The sequence below is a fragment of the Citrus clementina genome, unplaced genomic scaffold (assembly GCF_000493195.1).
Source record: "Citrus clementina cultivar Clemenules unplaced genomic scaffold, Citrus_clementina_v1.0 scaffold_5, whole genome shotgun sequence".
Classification (NCBI taxonomy): Eukaryota; Viridiplantae; Streptophyta; class Magnoliopsida; order Sapindales; family Rutaceae; genus Citrus; species Citrus x clementina.
In genome coordinates this window covers 38,175,211-38,189,430 of record NW_006262201.1, presented here as the reverse complement: position 1 = coordinate 38,189,430, position 14,220 = coordinate 38,175,211, and the positions used below count along the sequence as shown (strand labels likewise).

The following is a 14,220-nucleotide window of genomic DNA, read 5'->3' as shown; positions in this document are numbered from 1 at the left end:
CATTTTCAAGAAAATTTCAACTTCATGACGATATTTACACATTGAAGGAAAGAGATTTCTACATTTGAAATGAAACATAAACTTGGATTAATATGTCATTCATACAACATGTAAATGTGATTTTTGGCCATTCATTCTACATATTTATCTAAAGTAGAGGACAAAGTAGATTTGGGAACAGCACCAATGATGCTCTCCTTCTTCTCTCCATTCTTGAAGAAGAGCACAGTTGGAATGCTTCTAATTCCATACTTAGTTGCAATGTTGGGGGAATCATCGGTGTTGAGCTTGAAACAGGCAACTTTTTCCGGCGTATTCTTTTGGCTATTTCTCCAATAGCTGGCGCTATCATCCGGCATGGTCCGCACCAAGGTGCCCAAAACTCCACAAGCACAGGGTTTTCACTTGATATCACAAGGTTTTCCCAACTTGAATCTGTCACCACTTGAACTGCATACAGCAAAAACATATGTTAAAAAACACTTTTACCTGGGAAAATGGTTGTCAGGATGGTGAGATGAGCAAACCTTCATTGACAGCTTCCCGAGCTTTGCAGAGAATCAAGGAGTTTCTGCTTCTGCTTCCGAGTGGAAGAGAAAGAGATGAGCATGATGAAGTGAATGAGAAATTGGATTTATTCAACCCGTTACTAATCGGCAAATGAATCTTCTTTACAGATGAAAATGGTTGGTAACATTGTACCACACCAGCTCTAGTGCTATACACTGAGCTAACTTGAAAACAATTCTTCATAGCCATTTTTCTCTGTCTTTCTTTTTTCTTTTGCTGGGTATGTGTCTGTTCACAGCAAGTTAAAAGAGTATTGATAGGAGTATAGAAGAAGATGTGGCCTTGGTCTTTTGGGCGATGACTGATATTCTTTTTCTCTCGCATCCCTTGTGTTTTGGATTTTGTAATTTTATCATGTGGATATGGCAACACATTTCTGAGGTGCTGAAAGTGTACAAATTATGTGGATTACATTGAACCAACCAGCTATTTAATCCAATGGACCAAATATTCGGAGTGGAGGCTAGATTTTTCATGGTATTGCGACTCCTCTTTGATTCACCATAAGCTTCTCATCCACTATGAAAGCAGCTTTGGGCCATTACTTGAACCCATTAAAGGCATGGCCTACACTGTTTTTGGTTTCATGTGATCCTAAAATTTTAAAACATTTGCATTTTCAATCCAACGCTTAAGATTTAACATGTAACATCAAAATTTAAATTCAACGTTAGACTAGTAATTCATTTTCCCCCCAAGGCAGGGATAGTAGGAGGTGATATCAGAGCTCAGCTATTTGTTCCTGATACACAAACAAATCCTCAAAATGTATAACGAAAACAAAAAAGAGTTAAAAAAGAAACTATATGCAGACATTGACAAATCACAAAACAGCTAGCTATATACAGACATTGACCAAACAGCTGGCTAAAACTCTCAATACCATTTCAAAATGAATATTCCTTCAGATCTGCTTTCGAGTCATCCAATTCCATGTCAGCCAAGCACTCTTCTACGGTTAGTGGAGGAAGTTGTCTGGTCTTGCGTTTTAGGTTGTGTTTGTGCCAGTCGCTCTTGAAGTGATCCCGGTATTGCTTGGCATCCCCCACATAAGCATTGCATGTACTACACTTGTTTTGCTTTACCTTCCCCTCAGTATTCCCATTTCCAGAAGAGAGAGACTGTTTCTCAATTTTCTCACTAAGTTTGAGAACATCATCAGCAGATTCCTTGGGTGGGAGTGATGGCACATCCTCGTGATCATCGTAGTGATCCACACTTGTATCCCCCTCTGCATGCACTGACACTGCAAGAATTTCCAACCTGCCCTGCAGATTCCTCAGTAGGGTATCACAATCCCGAAAAAGACCTGGCTCCATTTCACAAATCTGAACAGCAAAAATAAGAAAGATTAACACCTCCAAAAAGAAACTAAACTTCAACATTTAGATGTTGAGGAGACGTTAGCCATCATGGGGCATATGTCAAAGAAAATACAGGAGAGATGGGAATAATTATGCTAGTGTAAAACACAGAATGCTCTCAGTGTGTGAGTTCAATCAAATATCAACCTTTACAAGTAGATGAAGACTTACGAAATGAAAACCCACTTAGTGATTACAAAAGTCTTCCTTATGGTTCTAAAAGCACGAAAATTATGCCAGCAAGACAACCATAAAATGACCAAGCAAAGCCAATATGCCTTGCTCTGCCCGATTAAATCTGAGTGAAAGCAGCAAGCAAAGTCCTAGTACCGTGCGTCAATACAAGTCCCTACTCAGATGTGTTAACCGTATATATCCTTACTCTATTATATTAGCTGTCTGAAGAAAGTCGAGCAGGTGAAGAACAATAATGGCACAAGTAAACATGACATGTTACTTTCAGACATTATGACAAAGCTATAAACTTTGCGACAGTTGAAATTCACTGATAACAAAAATCGTATACATAGAAAGAATAGCAAACTAGCATAGAATATCCAGAAATTTGGTTTCTGACCACATCAGAAGTTCAATGTGTACGTATGATAAATCAAAACCACTGTGAATGAATTCAAACCAACACATTCTCATTTGATCCTTCACATATAGATAATTTATTTAAAAAAAAAAAAACACCACATTAGAGGAGACATAGTTAGTGGGAGAGGAATGTACTTCAGTAGTAGGAAAACACTTACGAGAGACAGCTGACTTCCAGAATTATCTTTGGAGACAATGCTAGCATCCCATGCATCTAGTTTCTCCATTAAAGAAGAAATATTTTGCTCTGGAACAGTAAGTCCCACCCTCATCGGAGACCTTTTTATTGGGAAATGCTTCTGAAGCTCACGAATGACTTCCAATGCCTGCATAAGAAGTACAATTGGCTTGAGAACTTAAACCCCAAAATACATCAGCCACATAAATTCTAGCAAACAGTAATACTACATAGTAATGACTTTGAATACGGATGCTCAAAAGTCAAAACATTTTTCAGCTATTATCCAGTGACATTTATTCATTATTATTATTTTTGTTTTTTTTTATTTTTTATGTTTAATTACAACGCCTCTAAACTTAATAAATTATAGCAAGTCTGATATCTCCACAAGTAGAAAATTACTCTAACAATAACAAGCAAAATCTCACCAAGTCTCGGAATATTACAACAACTAAATTTACTAAATTAAAACAAGTAAGTCCAATATCTCCACGAGTAGAAAACTGCTTTAACAATAGTAAAGCAAAAATTCACCAAGTTTCAGAAGATTACATCAACTCTTAGCACTCACTCACCTGCTTCTTCGAGCTGCTATTAGGGTCAACAGCAAAATGAATTTCGTGCATAAGTCGCTCAATCATACTAATAGTGTAAGGACGTTGAGTTTCAGAATTAACAGTCTTCTGCATAACAATGGTTGCAATATCCCGAAACTGATTAGAGAACTGTGTTTCCCTCTCCTTTCCAGCAACTTGAAGCTCCCCTTTCTCCAAAATCTACCAAACAAACAAACAAATCATTTCACTTGAAGCCAACCCAAAACATTAAAAAACAAACAACACTAACCAATACCAAACCATAACAGAAACGTTTACGAAGCAAATTTTACCGACCTCCAAACATATTTTTGTTTGATCATCAGTACCAAATGCTGCAATCAAATCCTTTGACTTCGCGAGAATTCCTTTTGACACATTCGAATAAACAGTGTGCGACTGCAATACTTCATCCAAATCTTTCTCTCTGTTCCAAAAATTTCATTATCTAGACCTCATAATGATTTCTTTCCTTTGTACCACAAAATAAATTAAATAATACCTAACTAAAATAGGTTAATTCGAATTAATATAATAATCAAATACACGACGCATAAATACAAGAATTGGCGATGGCGATGACTTACACTTGGGAGCGCCAAGAGAGAACCTTATTCTTGTAGCAAGCAATTTCGAAGCGCATGCCATGCTTTTTGAGACGAACGACGGCGACGTTCGTCAGCCGCTTTTGGCCTACTGGCTGAACCAGTGTCTTCGACATCTCTCTTTCTTTCTTCTCAAGCTTTCGCAATCAGTTTCCAGGTTTTATGCAAAACAAGCGAACAAACGCGTCGCTCTTCGAGTAATATATTTATGGCGATAAACTTAGGGACCTAAATGTTATTATAGCTTTCGTTAAATGGGCCTGAATTTCGAATCGGCCCGGCCCAAATGTTCAGTTTCACTTACAAGAAAATTAGAAGGGTTTTTCATTGCCGGTTATGTACTTTCATGTATATTACCTTTCCCTCTCAGTGGCCAAAGAGAAAAGAGAAGGGAGGAAAAAACATTACACAAGGCAAAAGCAGAGGAGAAGTAAGACGAGAATAATCAAAATGTCGTCTACAGAGCACGAGTCCTCTGATGAAGATATTTCCAGCAGCAACAACAACAATAACCGAAACAACGGCAACAATTTCTACGACATCTACGGACCTCAAGTACCAATGAGTTTAATTTCAAGCTAATTAAAAAAAAAATACTGGTGTTTAATCTGTTAGAGAATTGACACATATCAATACGATATGAATTTGCAGGGAAAAGCAGAAGTGATTTTCAAGAATGAGTCTACTTTGAACTTGACGGTATGTTACTGCAACACCCGTTCATATTATTCTATCAATCACTAATATAAAATTAACTTAATCTCTGTACATGCACTGAGATTGATTTTTTTTTTTCAATTAAAAATTTCTCAGGACGTTCAAGGGCTTGTTACATGGGTTCTTGCTGACGGAATAATGCCTTCTTGGGTTTTTATTAAGGTAACAACATTCTTTTTCCTTTTACTTTTCTTTTGAATTGTATATATGTTGTTTAAGTTGTTGATTTAATAATCATTGATAGAAAATGTTATTGACAAACTACTGTTCAACTCAAGAAGCCTTCTATGGACTCTTTATTTTATTTTATTTTATTTTCTGGGGGGTATTTTTGGAAAGGAAGATTGTTTTGGAAAACACACAAGACTCTAATGTTGCAAAATTGTTTTTGGAGTTCGGGACTAGAAGTATTGGTAGATTGTTGAAAATGCAAATCCAATTTTGCGTTCATTTTAGCAGAAGTTTACTAATTATCTTCCTTATTCTACCGTCATAGAAATGATGCATTGTTAGAAGTATTAAAAATGATAGTTCTATTTTTGCAGAACAAGCCTCTGATTCAAAAAGTGGTTATGCTTTATGTCCCTGGCCTGGATGCAGCTTTGTACTTATCACAATCCAAAACACTTGCTGGATTTAAAGAATGTTGTGACAAACCAAGGGCCCTTTTAGCTCTGAGGTTAGTAATGATTTTGGTTCATTATACAATCTATTGGGTGCAAATTCCTAATGCTTTTTGGTGTCTTTTTCTAGCTGTCTATCAGACACTATGCTGACGATAGATGGACTCCTAACATGCAAATTGAAAAGAAAGAGAAATGCAGTTGATTCAATGACGAAATCTACCCAGCCATCTCAAAAAGGTCCTGCAATATATATTAAAACCTTAATTCTTTCCTTCATGTTCCAATTGTTTGTTTGTAGAAATAAGTTTTCTTGAATGTTCCTCATAAAGTAGCCTGTGCACTCTTTTTGATGGAGGCGTAGAAGTTGTTGCAGGGGTTTAGCAATTCTTTGTGCTGATCGTGGCTTCAGTGACTACCATGTTTCTCCTTGAAATGAAATGCCAACTCATCAATTTACTGATTTACATTAACAGATATAGATATCCTGGAGCAAGAAGTAGTGATAATAGAAAATTGATGAACAGCTTAAAAGGAGAGATCGTACAGACCTGCTTAGAAAGATTAGTTCCTGTTAAAAACTATTTAGTTATTTGTGGCATACTAAGGTTTATGTTCAGAAATTTGATGTGCTTAATCCATCTTGGAGTTGATCAGATCTTCCATTTACTATTCTGGTTAGAATTCGTATGCTTTCGTCATCACTCCCAAATCATATATGGAACTTGTTATCAGTAATTTTTATTCTTATTGTTATCTACAATTCTACTATTTGCTTTAGATGTTCTTATAGCCTCCACTAGTCAACTGCATCTTGATAATCATAGGTTCTTGCTTAAAATATTTTTCTCAACCTACCTTTTTGCCAATGTTTGGTAAACTTACATTACAAGCTTGGATTGTTGTGTGGACTGTGGTATATGAACATCATCTGTAAGCTTTCGTGTATGTGCATTAAATCATTCAACAAAACATTAACATGGTTTCTGTACCTGACTTGAAAGCCTCTGTGTCACAGTATTCTGATATCTTCTTTGTTATGCAGAAAACTGTTCTACTGTTACAGAAAATTCTTCTTCTGCGGAACTCTTGAAAGATATTCCATTCCCTATTACATATTACACGCTTACAGAAAAACAATTGGAAGACAATAACTATTGTTACAATCAACCAGGTGAAAAGAATCTGCATTCATTTCCCCTTTATAATGTAGTACACTTTAGAATTTTTGTAAATTTCTACTTGAATTGGTAGTTTATTGACTCTTTGATCATTTTATCCAGGTTTTCTTTCAACTGTTCCTGCTCCTTCTGGATCTTCTCCCTATGAATTATTGGCACTTGATTGTGAGATGGTATATTGATTCATGTTATTTTTTGTGCATACATTATGTTTGGTCTTTGATAAGATATTTATAAGGCAAAAGAAAAAGAAAAAGAAAAATTGATTTCTTTGTATTATAGGACAATAATAGGTACTGTCATTTGTGTTCTAATGTCATCTTCACTGTTAAGTTTTATTAATAACTTATTTTTTGTATTTTTAGTGCTACACAAATGAGGGTTTAGAGCTCACAAGAGTGACCCTGGTGGATATTAAAGGCCAGGTTTGCTCTACCTTCTTTCTCCATACTCTGCAGAAAAATTTGAGCTCAGGCAGCACTGGGTGATTTATTGATGTTAATTTCTCAACCTATGATTGGTAAAATTAAGCTGAGAAAATATGTTGTGTCCCTTAAACTAACTTTGCATGACTTGTTACAGGTTCTGCTAGATAAATTGGTAAAACCATCTAACGCCATTGTTGATTACAACACAAGGTAGGGACTACCATTAGGCCTGTAGTTTTTATTGGCGGGAATTTTCCTCACTCCGATTCTTGAATCTGAATTTGCGAAATTGTTATGGATTGCACAGATACAGTGGAATCACGCATGAGATGTTGAGTGGGGTTACTACGAGTCTTAAAGATATTCAGGTTCATAGCTTAACTGTTGTTTTTCTTTTATTTTTATGCCGTTTTCTATTGTCCGTGGCTGAGGTTGTTGTTGCTTCAGTGCTTGAGGGGTCAATGGTGCAATGTCGTGTTGTAATATTGTTATGTAATCTATTTACAGTTGGTTCCTATCTTCAGGAAGAATTTTTAAAGCTGGTTTACAAAGAGACTATCTTAGTTGGGCACTCCTTGGAGAATGACTTGTTAGCTTTGAAGATCTCCCACGGTTTGGTGATTGATACTGCAGTATTGTACAAGCATCCGCAGGGTGGATCTCATAAAACTTCTCTCCGAGTTCTTGCCAAGAAATTTCTTTCCAGGGAGATACAACAGTCAGGGTTTGGACACGACAGTACTGAAGATGCTAGAGCCGCTATGGAACTGGCACTTTTAAAGATTAGAAATGGCAAGTTTTCTACATGTCAATTTCAAAACAAGTGATTTTCTTTCAACCCACTTTTGATGGCAAGCGTGGCATACTACTCTTAATTGGTTTTAAACAGGCAAATATGGAATGTTGACAATTTTATTTCAAGGATTATTTTCTTTTTCTAAAGTTTTCCGACATATACCTCTTTGGCTTTGATGCGTATTATTTGGTTATTTGTTTCTCAGTGAGGGCCATTGATGTAAAATTATTTACTAATTGTCGTGCATGCATTGGGCTCCACATGTAGGACCTGATTTTGGTTCTCCTCCATCAGTTATGCGGACAAAGCTCCTTAAAGTTTTGTTCGAGTATGGCAAAACATCCACTCTCATTGACAACGTCTCAATAATCAAACGATATGCTTCTGAGTCCTCGCACGCAATTCCTGTGTCTTCTGATGATGAAGTTCTTTCAAAGGCTAGAAAGGAGGTAAGTTACGTGGATAGATGTCTATTTTTGTCTTCTCTTGTGCAACTGCTGTATTCTTCTTAGCCTGTTTGTTTTTACGAATTGTTTAGGTGAAGAATGATCGGATACACTTTGTGTGGACCCAGTTCTCAGAATTGAATTTGCATTTCAAGAAACAAGCCAAGGATGAAGCAAAGCTGAATGAAAAACTTGCAGAGTTGATATCGTTGGCTACGTGTGATAAGAAGCTTTCTGACTCGAAACGCTTTAAAAGCTTTGTCACACCTGAAATTAAGGAAATTCTAGCACGAACAGATGCTAGGGTTAACAGTCTTTATACAGCATTACCCACGAACACCATGCTCATTATTTGCACTGGCCATGGAGATACAGCAATTGTTCATAGGTACATTTTTGTTATTACCTTTTTAGTCAGATATTATGCCATGATTTCTGTGTGCTTTTTCATATATCTCTGTCACTTCTTGCCAAGTAAAACTTTTAAAACTGAGCTGATAAATGTGCATCCTATTAAATTATGTATTCCTTATTTAATTGGCAAACTTTTCATTTTCCTGGCCATGGTGTATAAGTGCATTATTATCTACTAAATATGTGCAATCTAGTTGCTAGTTTGGTCAATTCTTCAAAAACATGCAAGATTTTTGTGTTTAAGCTCATATTAGATTTGTGTCGAATGGTATCTCTTCATTGTTGTATCTCTTTAGTTGTCCAAGATGAAGTTCAGAATTATTATATTGCTTCATAATCTGGGCAACTGTTCATTATGTTGGTTGATCTGACACCCCATTCAATCATCTTCAGCTATCTAACCATGAAAGCATAGATTTGAGAACTATTTCCTTATAGTATGTATGCATTACTGGAGGTACTAGAGTGGCTGTAGTATATCATTTATTGAACATCTCTTGAAGTCCAGGTTGAAAAAGGGTTCTGTTCCATCGCACTTATCATCATTATTTTAATGTGTCAAAATTGTTGAACTTGGCATGGCTGGTTGATCTGACACCCCATTCAATCATCTTCAGCTATCTAACCATGAAAGCATAGATTTGAGAACTATTTCCATATAGTATGTATGCATTACTGGAGGTACTAGAGTGGCTGTCGTATATCATTTATTGAACATCTCTTGAAGTCCAGGTTGAAAAAGGGTTCTGTTCCATCGCACTTATCATCATTATTTTAATGTGTCAAAATTGTTGAACTTGGCATGGCATCTCTAAGAATTGTGTTCATATGAATAGGCAGAAATCGAGATGCATACTCTTGTATATCGAGCCTTTTAATTTAATTGTACATTTGTTTAATTATTTAATATTTTTGCATGGATGAAGATTACGGGAAATGCTCAGAGAACAGAGCAAAAACTCAATGTCCCGGAAGATGATTGTGAAGGTCTTGGAAGAGCTTCAGGCTCAAGCTGAAGTGGCCTTGTGCTTTGTTGGTGTGAAGCATTGAAGTATCTATTTGGTATTTTTATTTTTTCACCAAAAGATTTGTAATATAGACGCAATTTGTGAAAAAATATCTGCTTCAGAAAAGAAAATTTTCTAATTAGAAAAAGGCGTACACCTATATTTTATCAAAAATTATAGTTAAAGAGGGTTGCTCAAACGGGAATTTGTAACTTTTATTCTCCCCAGTCTGGGACAGAAGGATTTGAACCTCCGGGACATAGCACTGATGCAAGTGTCAAGCTTTCACAATCTTAATACAACAGTCAAACTACCATGACAGGGAGATTTTGTTATTCAAGCTCACAAATTTTATGAAATGTTATTCAACAGTGAAAATTTTCGGCAATTTTGTTTGCTTTTGTTGTCTACTGACTATTCGTTTCTTCTTTGCTTTGGAGTGACATGGTCATAGTGAATGTTGAGGGATACACTGATAAAGCTGAATGTTGGGGGTGCCCTGCACTTAGTTCAGTTTGTGAAATGTATTGTGTGGAAATAAGAAGTGGAGTTTAAAATTCCATTCGCATGGCAGAGAAAGAATAAGTTATACTAAAAATAAAATAAAAATACAATAATAAAAGTAATAATAAAATACAGTTGGTCGTCTAATGCTTCTGTGAGACACCTGAGTGAGCAGATTTTTTTCTTTTTTTTAAAGAAATGAGTATCGTAAAAATCATGGAGAGAAAGAAGCACCAGAATAAATTATTCATAAACGTTAGATAATCAGCAAGCCCAATCATCAGCGAAATTTACATTAGCAAAACATTAACAAGCTTCTTCGTTCTTCAACCTCAATCTAAATGAAATATCAAGTGGACAACCACGAAAAATATTTTACAACTATCACTCGGTAAAAAAATGAAAAAAAAAAAAAAGGGGAAACGAAAACGAAAAAATCCAGAATTGTACTTGCTACTTCCATGCAGAAGCAACGATCAAGCTTTTGTCTTCCCACCCAAAATGCAGTAGACCCAATTCCTCCTTCAACTTGTACCTGTCACAGTATTGCTTTATAAGTTTCCGAATCATATCAGTCACATCAGCACTCATTGGGCATGAAGTGAACCCAGCCATGGTCATCCTTGCCCTCCATTTCCCTGCAAGCTCATACCGTTCTATCCGTTCCTCTCCCTCACATGCAATGATGTTAACAATGTCACGTGCCAGGCATTGCCGTTCGACGTTCATTCTATCCTGACTTTCTCTTGGGAGAGTTGCATCAAGAGACTCAAACACAACAGAATAGTAATTGTAGGCTTCAATAAACCTTGGGAAAAATGGGGAAGTGTTTGTGTTCATATCTTGTTCAACAACAGTTACAAGCTTTGGATTCAAGCTCTTAACCATCCTGAGTAGCTGGTCTCTCTGGTTTACTGTTGAAACACTCTCATCGGGCATGTGGTGAAGCTGGAAAGCAAAGTTCACTACAAGTGCTTCCCCAGGCCTGCACTCCAGCATTGATGGTGTAACAAGCGAAGTCTTTGAGGGCACTGCATGAAACTCAAATGGCACTCCAAGCGCTTCTGCTAGACTCTCAAGTCTTAGCCCAATAATTTGAAGGCCACCTACCAGACGTTGAACTGACTCTGGATCATCAACCCCAGTTAACCTCAAGTGAGGTCGATTACCAGGCAGAGAAGCAATTGTTTGTATCAGTGTTATATATTGACTACCTTGATTTATGTCAAAATCTATTATATGTACTCTCTTTTCACCTTTAAATGCCTCTATAATTGCACCATTTGCTGCCATAAATCCAAATTTAAAACAAGGACACACCTCAAAGAGGATCTGCATTGCTGCTAGTCTGTCAGAAGAAGGGGGCTCTTTGCATTTTAGAGCTTTATAGAGAAACTTGCCAGAGGCAGCCATGCGAGCTGCAAGACCTTCCACCATGTAAGCTGCAATCCTCTGAGGAGGATCTCCTTGAATTGAAACCATCTGCCGGAGTTCATTTATTATAGTTGTTGCTTCCTCAATGTTTCCATCAGAAAGTGTAGCAGCACAATCTATAAGCAACTGTTTAAGAGTCCGAGGAGATAATTGTGATACTTCTTTGTTGCTGCTGATGCTGCTGAGTATAGAATCTGAGGATGAAGACTCCTTGGGAGAGTCATGGAAGGGCACGTTCTGGACAGGTTCAGGCCATTCACCTTCAACTTCCATGTTTTGAATAGTGGTAAACATGTCATCATCTTCATCACCAACAGTATCATCAAGCAGTGCTCTCTCCAGTTCTTGAAGCTTTAATCTCATTGTATCTTCGTCATAATCAACAGGATCTGGGCATTGATTTTCCAAGTAACCTGATTCAAAACTGGGTTGATACCCATGACAACGTCTCATGGACATAAAAGAACTGTCCAGTGGGCTCTGAGCAGCCATGGGGAAGCTCGAACCAGCTCTTAGCTGGTGAGAAGGGGCACCTTGTCGCTGAAATGAATTTCCTGAGTCGGCAGAACTTGATGGATGTATTAGTTCTTCTGTTGGGGAGTCAAGGATATAATCCTCATAATTCTCACTGGAGTAAGAGTCAGTCTGACACATCATCTTATGCTTATCAGAGCCAAATGCTTGGGTAGACAAAGCAGAGCTATGACCGCTTCCCTTCAAAGTGTAGAGCTTCGTTTTTCTATATGAAGTAGCAGATGGCTCTGGAGAACTAACTAACGACATGCTTTTCTATCAAGTTGTTCCAGTTTCAAGGAAGGAAAGTTGTACCACAGAATTTGAACCCTGCCACACAAAAGGCCACACAGGTTTTACAGTAGATACACTGAAAGAGAATTATTTTATCGTTTATAACCACAAGTTATGAGATCAAAGAAATTTGTATCCATGTATTGCCAAACAACTGGCAATTGTATGAACTACAAAGCATCTACCCATAATGATGCAAGTGCAAGATTAACCTTTGAAGAATGATGAACTTTACAAACTTGCGAATTGTGTGAAAATTTTCAAAATCCATGATTAGTCAGGGATCAATCCGTGAAATAGGACATGTCAAAGCCTATGTTTGAGATGGACCAATAAAAAAAAAATTCTCCTTTCTGACATGAACAAACTTTTGCCAGAACCTGAGGAATTTCATCTTTGAATAGAAAAGATTATATGCAATATGGCAACCAATTTATGTCCAAAGAAGTGTTATTGCAGACAAACAATACAAACATAAACGTCAGAACAATAAAACCAATCATGGAAGAGCAAGAATTGAACAAATTCAGTCACATACCTAATGCAAGAAAATGGCCTCCAAAGGGAACAGCAAAAGATATCAAAATAGTCAAATCCTGCAATTCAGAAGAATCCCATATGAAGATAAAACCTCAGTAAGGAAGAGAAAAGCTATTAGCCTTTGACCTTGTATTAGAGTTATTTAAGACAATTTCAGTCTCCTTATATGGTATCCATGCGTTAATAAAAAAACCATTTAGATTGTGAAGTTAGGTGCAGTTGAAAACCAACAAACCACAACAAAGCAGCAGGAAAAAAACCAAACTTGAACAATAAAATAAATACAATCAATTAGGCCCAGATAAGGCAGAAGCATACATAGACACAAAAATAATATTAGTTAATTAATTGAAATCATATGAGCAACCGAATTTTCAAGAATCCGAAACATATCAATATTCCAATTCCTGACAGCAATAAATTAGAGAAAATAGAAGAAAAGTAGTGAGAAACTTACCAAATACTTTTTTTTTTTTTTCCTCTTTAGAGAAACTTCTTCTTAGATTCAACAAAAAGTGCAGTTTCTTTTTTCTTTTCGAGTTTCGTTAGTCATTGCATGTTTATACCAACTTGTCTGACTGAAAGTTTGTTTGACAGTAGACTTTCTTGATCCAATGGTGAGGTGCCAATATGCTATCATGGGTATCATCATTTAGAATTTTGATCAACCAATCATAGCCATTCATATGGCCTATCAACTAGCATCGAGACCGCACACTTTGACTTAGGTAGTAAAATGTGAAAAACCTTGGGCAAAATTAAAACAATGAAAAAATAAACGGCAATCTTACGAAAATTCCGGGCAAAAATATTGTATTAAATGAACATTTCATTCTCTTGACTTTCACATTTTTCAAATTATGACATATGTTTTTGTATTTGTATCAAATAGATCCCAGTTCCTACTTAAATGATCAAATCACCCTTTCGTAGTACTGAATTTTGACCATAGCAACGAGACGCTATGTAACTCAACACTAAATAATATTTCGGTTGTTTCAACAAGAGTAGAGACAAGTCCTGATACATTGAGTATTTTAATTATGGAAATCACTCTTTATTTTAGTGAATTTTCTTATTTTATTATTAAGGTCGAAAGATTAAGTATCTCAACTTATGTTGTAGGAAGGAATATAATTTTTCTTCTTTGAAAATTTCTCGAGTGGGACGGGACACTAGACATTAGTAAAGTAAGTTTAACAAAATTTTAATGCATCTTACATGAGTCTCGTAGACCATAATGTAATTTTCATAAAAGGTGAGGATCCAGTTGATATAAATAGATAAGCTATATCATTATTTGAAAAAATGTAAGAACTTGGGGATCCCTGTCATAACCCACTAATGAATTTTCTTTGTATTAGAATCAAAACAAAACAAAAAAAAAAACAATTGAAATGAAAATAT

At 36.3% G+C, this 14,220-nt stretch overlaps 4 protein-coding genes across 4 annotated transcripts; 1 reads left to right on the top strand and 3 right to left on the bottom strand.

Annotated features, from left to right (window-relative positions):
• On the bottom strand, positions 1 to 1,003 carry LOC18042180 (thioredoxin M-type, chloroplastic). Its single transcript, XM_006434287.2, is given in 3 exon segments — positions 1 to 311; positions 314 to 450; positions 528 to 1,003. Coding segments are annotated over 3 exon segments (684 nt in total). The 5' UTR covers positions 895 to 1,003; the 3' UTR covers positions 1 to 131.
• A 204-nt stretch (positions 1,004 to 1,207) lies between these two features.
• On the bottom strand, positions 1,208 to 4,093 carry LOC18041723 (ribosome maturation protein SBDS). The gene is made up of 5 exons (XM_006434286.2): positions 3,899 to 4,093; positions 3,609 to 3,738; positions 3,291 to 3,491; positions 2,693 to 2,860; positions 1,208 to 1,898 (listed from the first exon to the last, which is right to left on the bottom strand). Exons 1-5 carry the CDS (start codon positions 4,030 to 4,032, stop codon positions 1,458 to 1,460), a joined length of 1,074 nt encoding a protein of 357 aa, XP_006434349.1. The 5' UTR covers positions 4,033 to 4,093; the 3' UTR covers positions 1,208 to 1,457.
• Positions 4,094 to 4,313: 220 nt separating this feature from the next.
• LOC18041722 (small RNA degrading nuclease 5) lies at positions 4,314 to 9,987 on the top strand. Its single transcript, XM_024184899.1, has 14 exons — positions 4,314 to 4,471; positions 4,568 to 4,615; positions 4,730 to 4,795; positions 5,179 to 5,312; positions 5,387 to 5,496; positions 6,302 to 6,430; positions 6,540 to 6,610; positions 6,803 to 6,862; positions 7,020 to 7,075; positions 7,173 to 7,233; positions 7,390 to 7,658; positions 7,930 to 8,110; positions 8,200 to 8,495; positions 9,448 to 9,987. The coding sequence occupies exons 1-14, from the start codon at positions 4,367 to 4,369 to the stop codon at positions 9,569 to 9,571; spliced, it is 1,710 nt and encodes a 569-aa protein (XP_024040667.1). The 5' UTR covers positions 4,314 to 4,366; the 3' UTR covers positions 9,572 to 9,987.
• Positions 9,988 to 10,256: 269 nt separating this feature from the next.
• Positions 10,257 to 13,387, bottom strand: LOC18041721 (scarecrow-like protein 1). Its single transcript, XM_006434284.2, has 3 exons — positions 13,271 to 13,387; positions 12,812 to 12,869; positions 10,257 to 12,309 (listed from the first exon to the last, which is right to left on the bottom strand). Exon 3 carries the CDS (start codon positions 12,247 to 12,249, stop codon positions 10,486 to 10,488), a length of 1,764 nt encoding a protein of 587 aa, XP_006434347.1. The 5' UTR covers positions 12,250 to 12,309; positions 12,812 to 12,869; positions 13,271 to 13,387; the 3' UTR covers positions 10,257 to 10,485.
• Between the last annotated feature and the right edge of the window lie 833 nt (positions 13,388 to 14,220).

Excerpts from the sequence above, each read along its gene's own strand:
- LOC18041723 (XM_006434286.2), bottom strand. The coding sequence starts at position 4,032 with ATGTCGAAGACACTGGTTCAGCCAGTAGGCCAAAAGCGGCTGACGAAC. Across the intron at positions 3,739-3,898 it reads CTCTCTTGGCGCTCCCAAGT|AGAGAAAGATTTGGATGAAG; the intron begins GTAAGTCATCGC and ends TTTTTGGAACAG. Across the intron at positions 3,492-3,608 it reads AAACAAAAATATGTTTGGAG|ATTTTGGAGAAAGGGGAGCT; the intron begins GTCGGTAAAATT and ends TTTGTTTGGTAG.
- LOC18041722 (XM_024184899.1), top strand. The coding sequence starts at position 4,367 with ATGTCGTCTACAGAGCACGAGTCCTCTGATGAAGATATTTCCAGCAGC. Across the intron at positions 5,497-6,301 it reads TACCCAGCCATCTCAAAAAG|AAAACTGTTCTACTGTTACA; the intron begins GTCCTGCAATAT and ends TTTGTTATGCAG. Across the intron at positions 6,863-7,019 it reads TGGTGGATATTAAAGGCCAG|GTTCTGCTAGATAAATTGGT; the intron begins GTTTGCTCTACC and ends GACTTGTTACAG.
- LOC18041721 (XM_006434284.2), bottom strand. The coding sequence starts at position 12,249 with ATGTCGTTAGTTAGTTCTCCAGAGCCATCTGCTACTTCATATAGAAAA.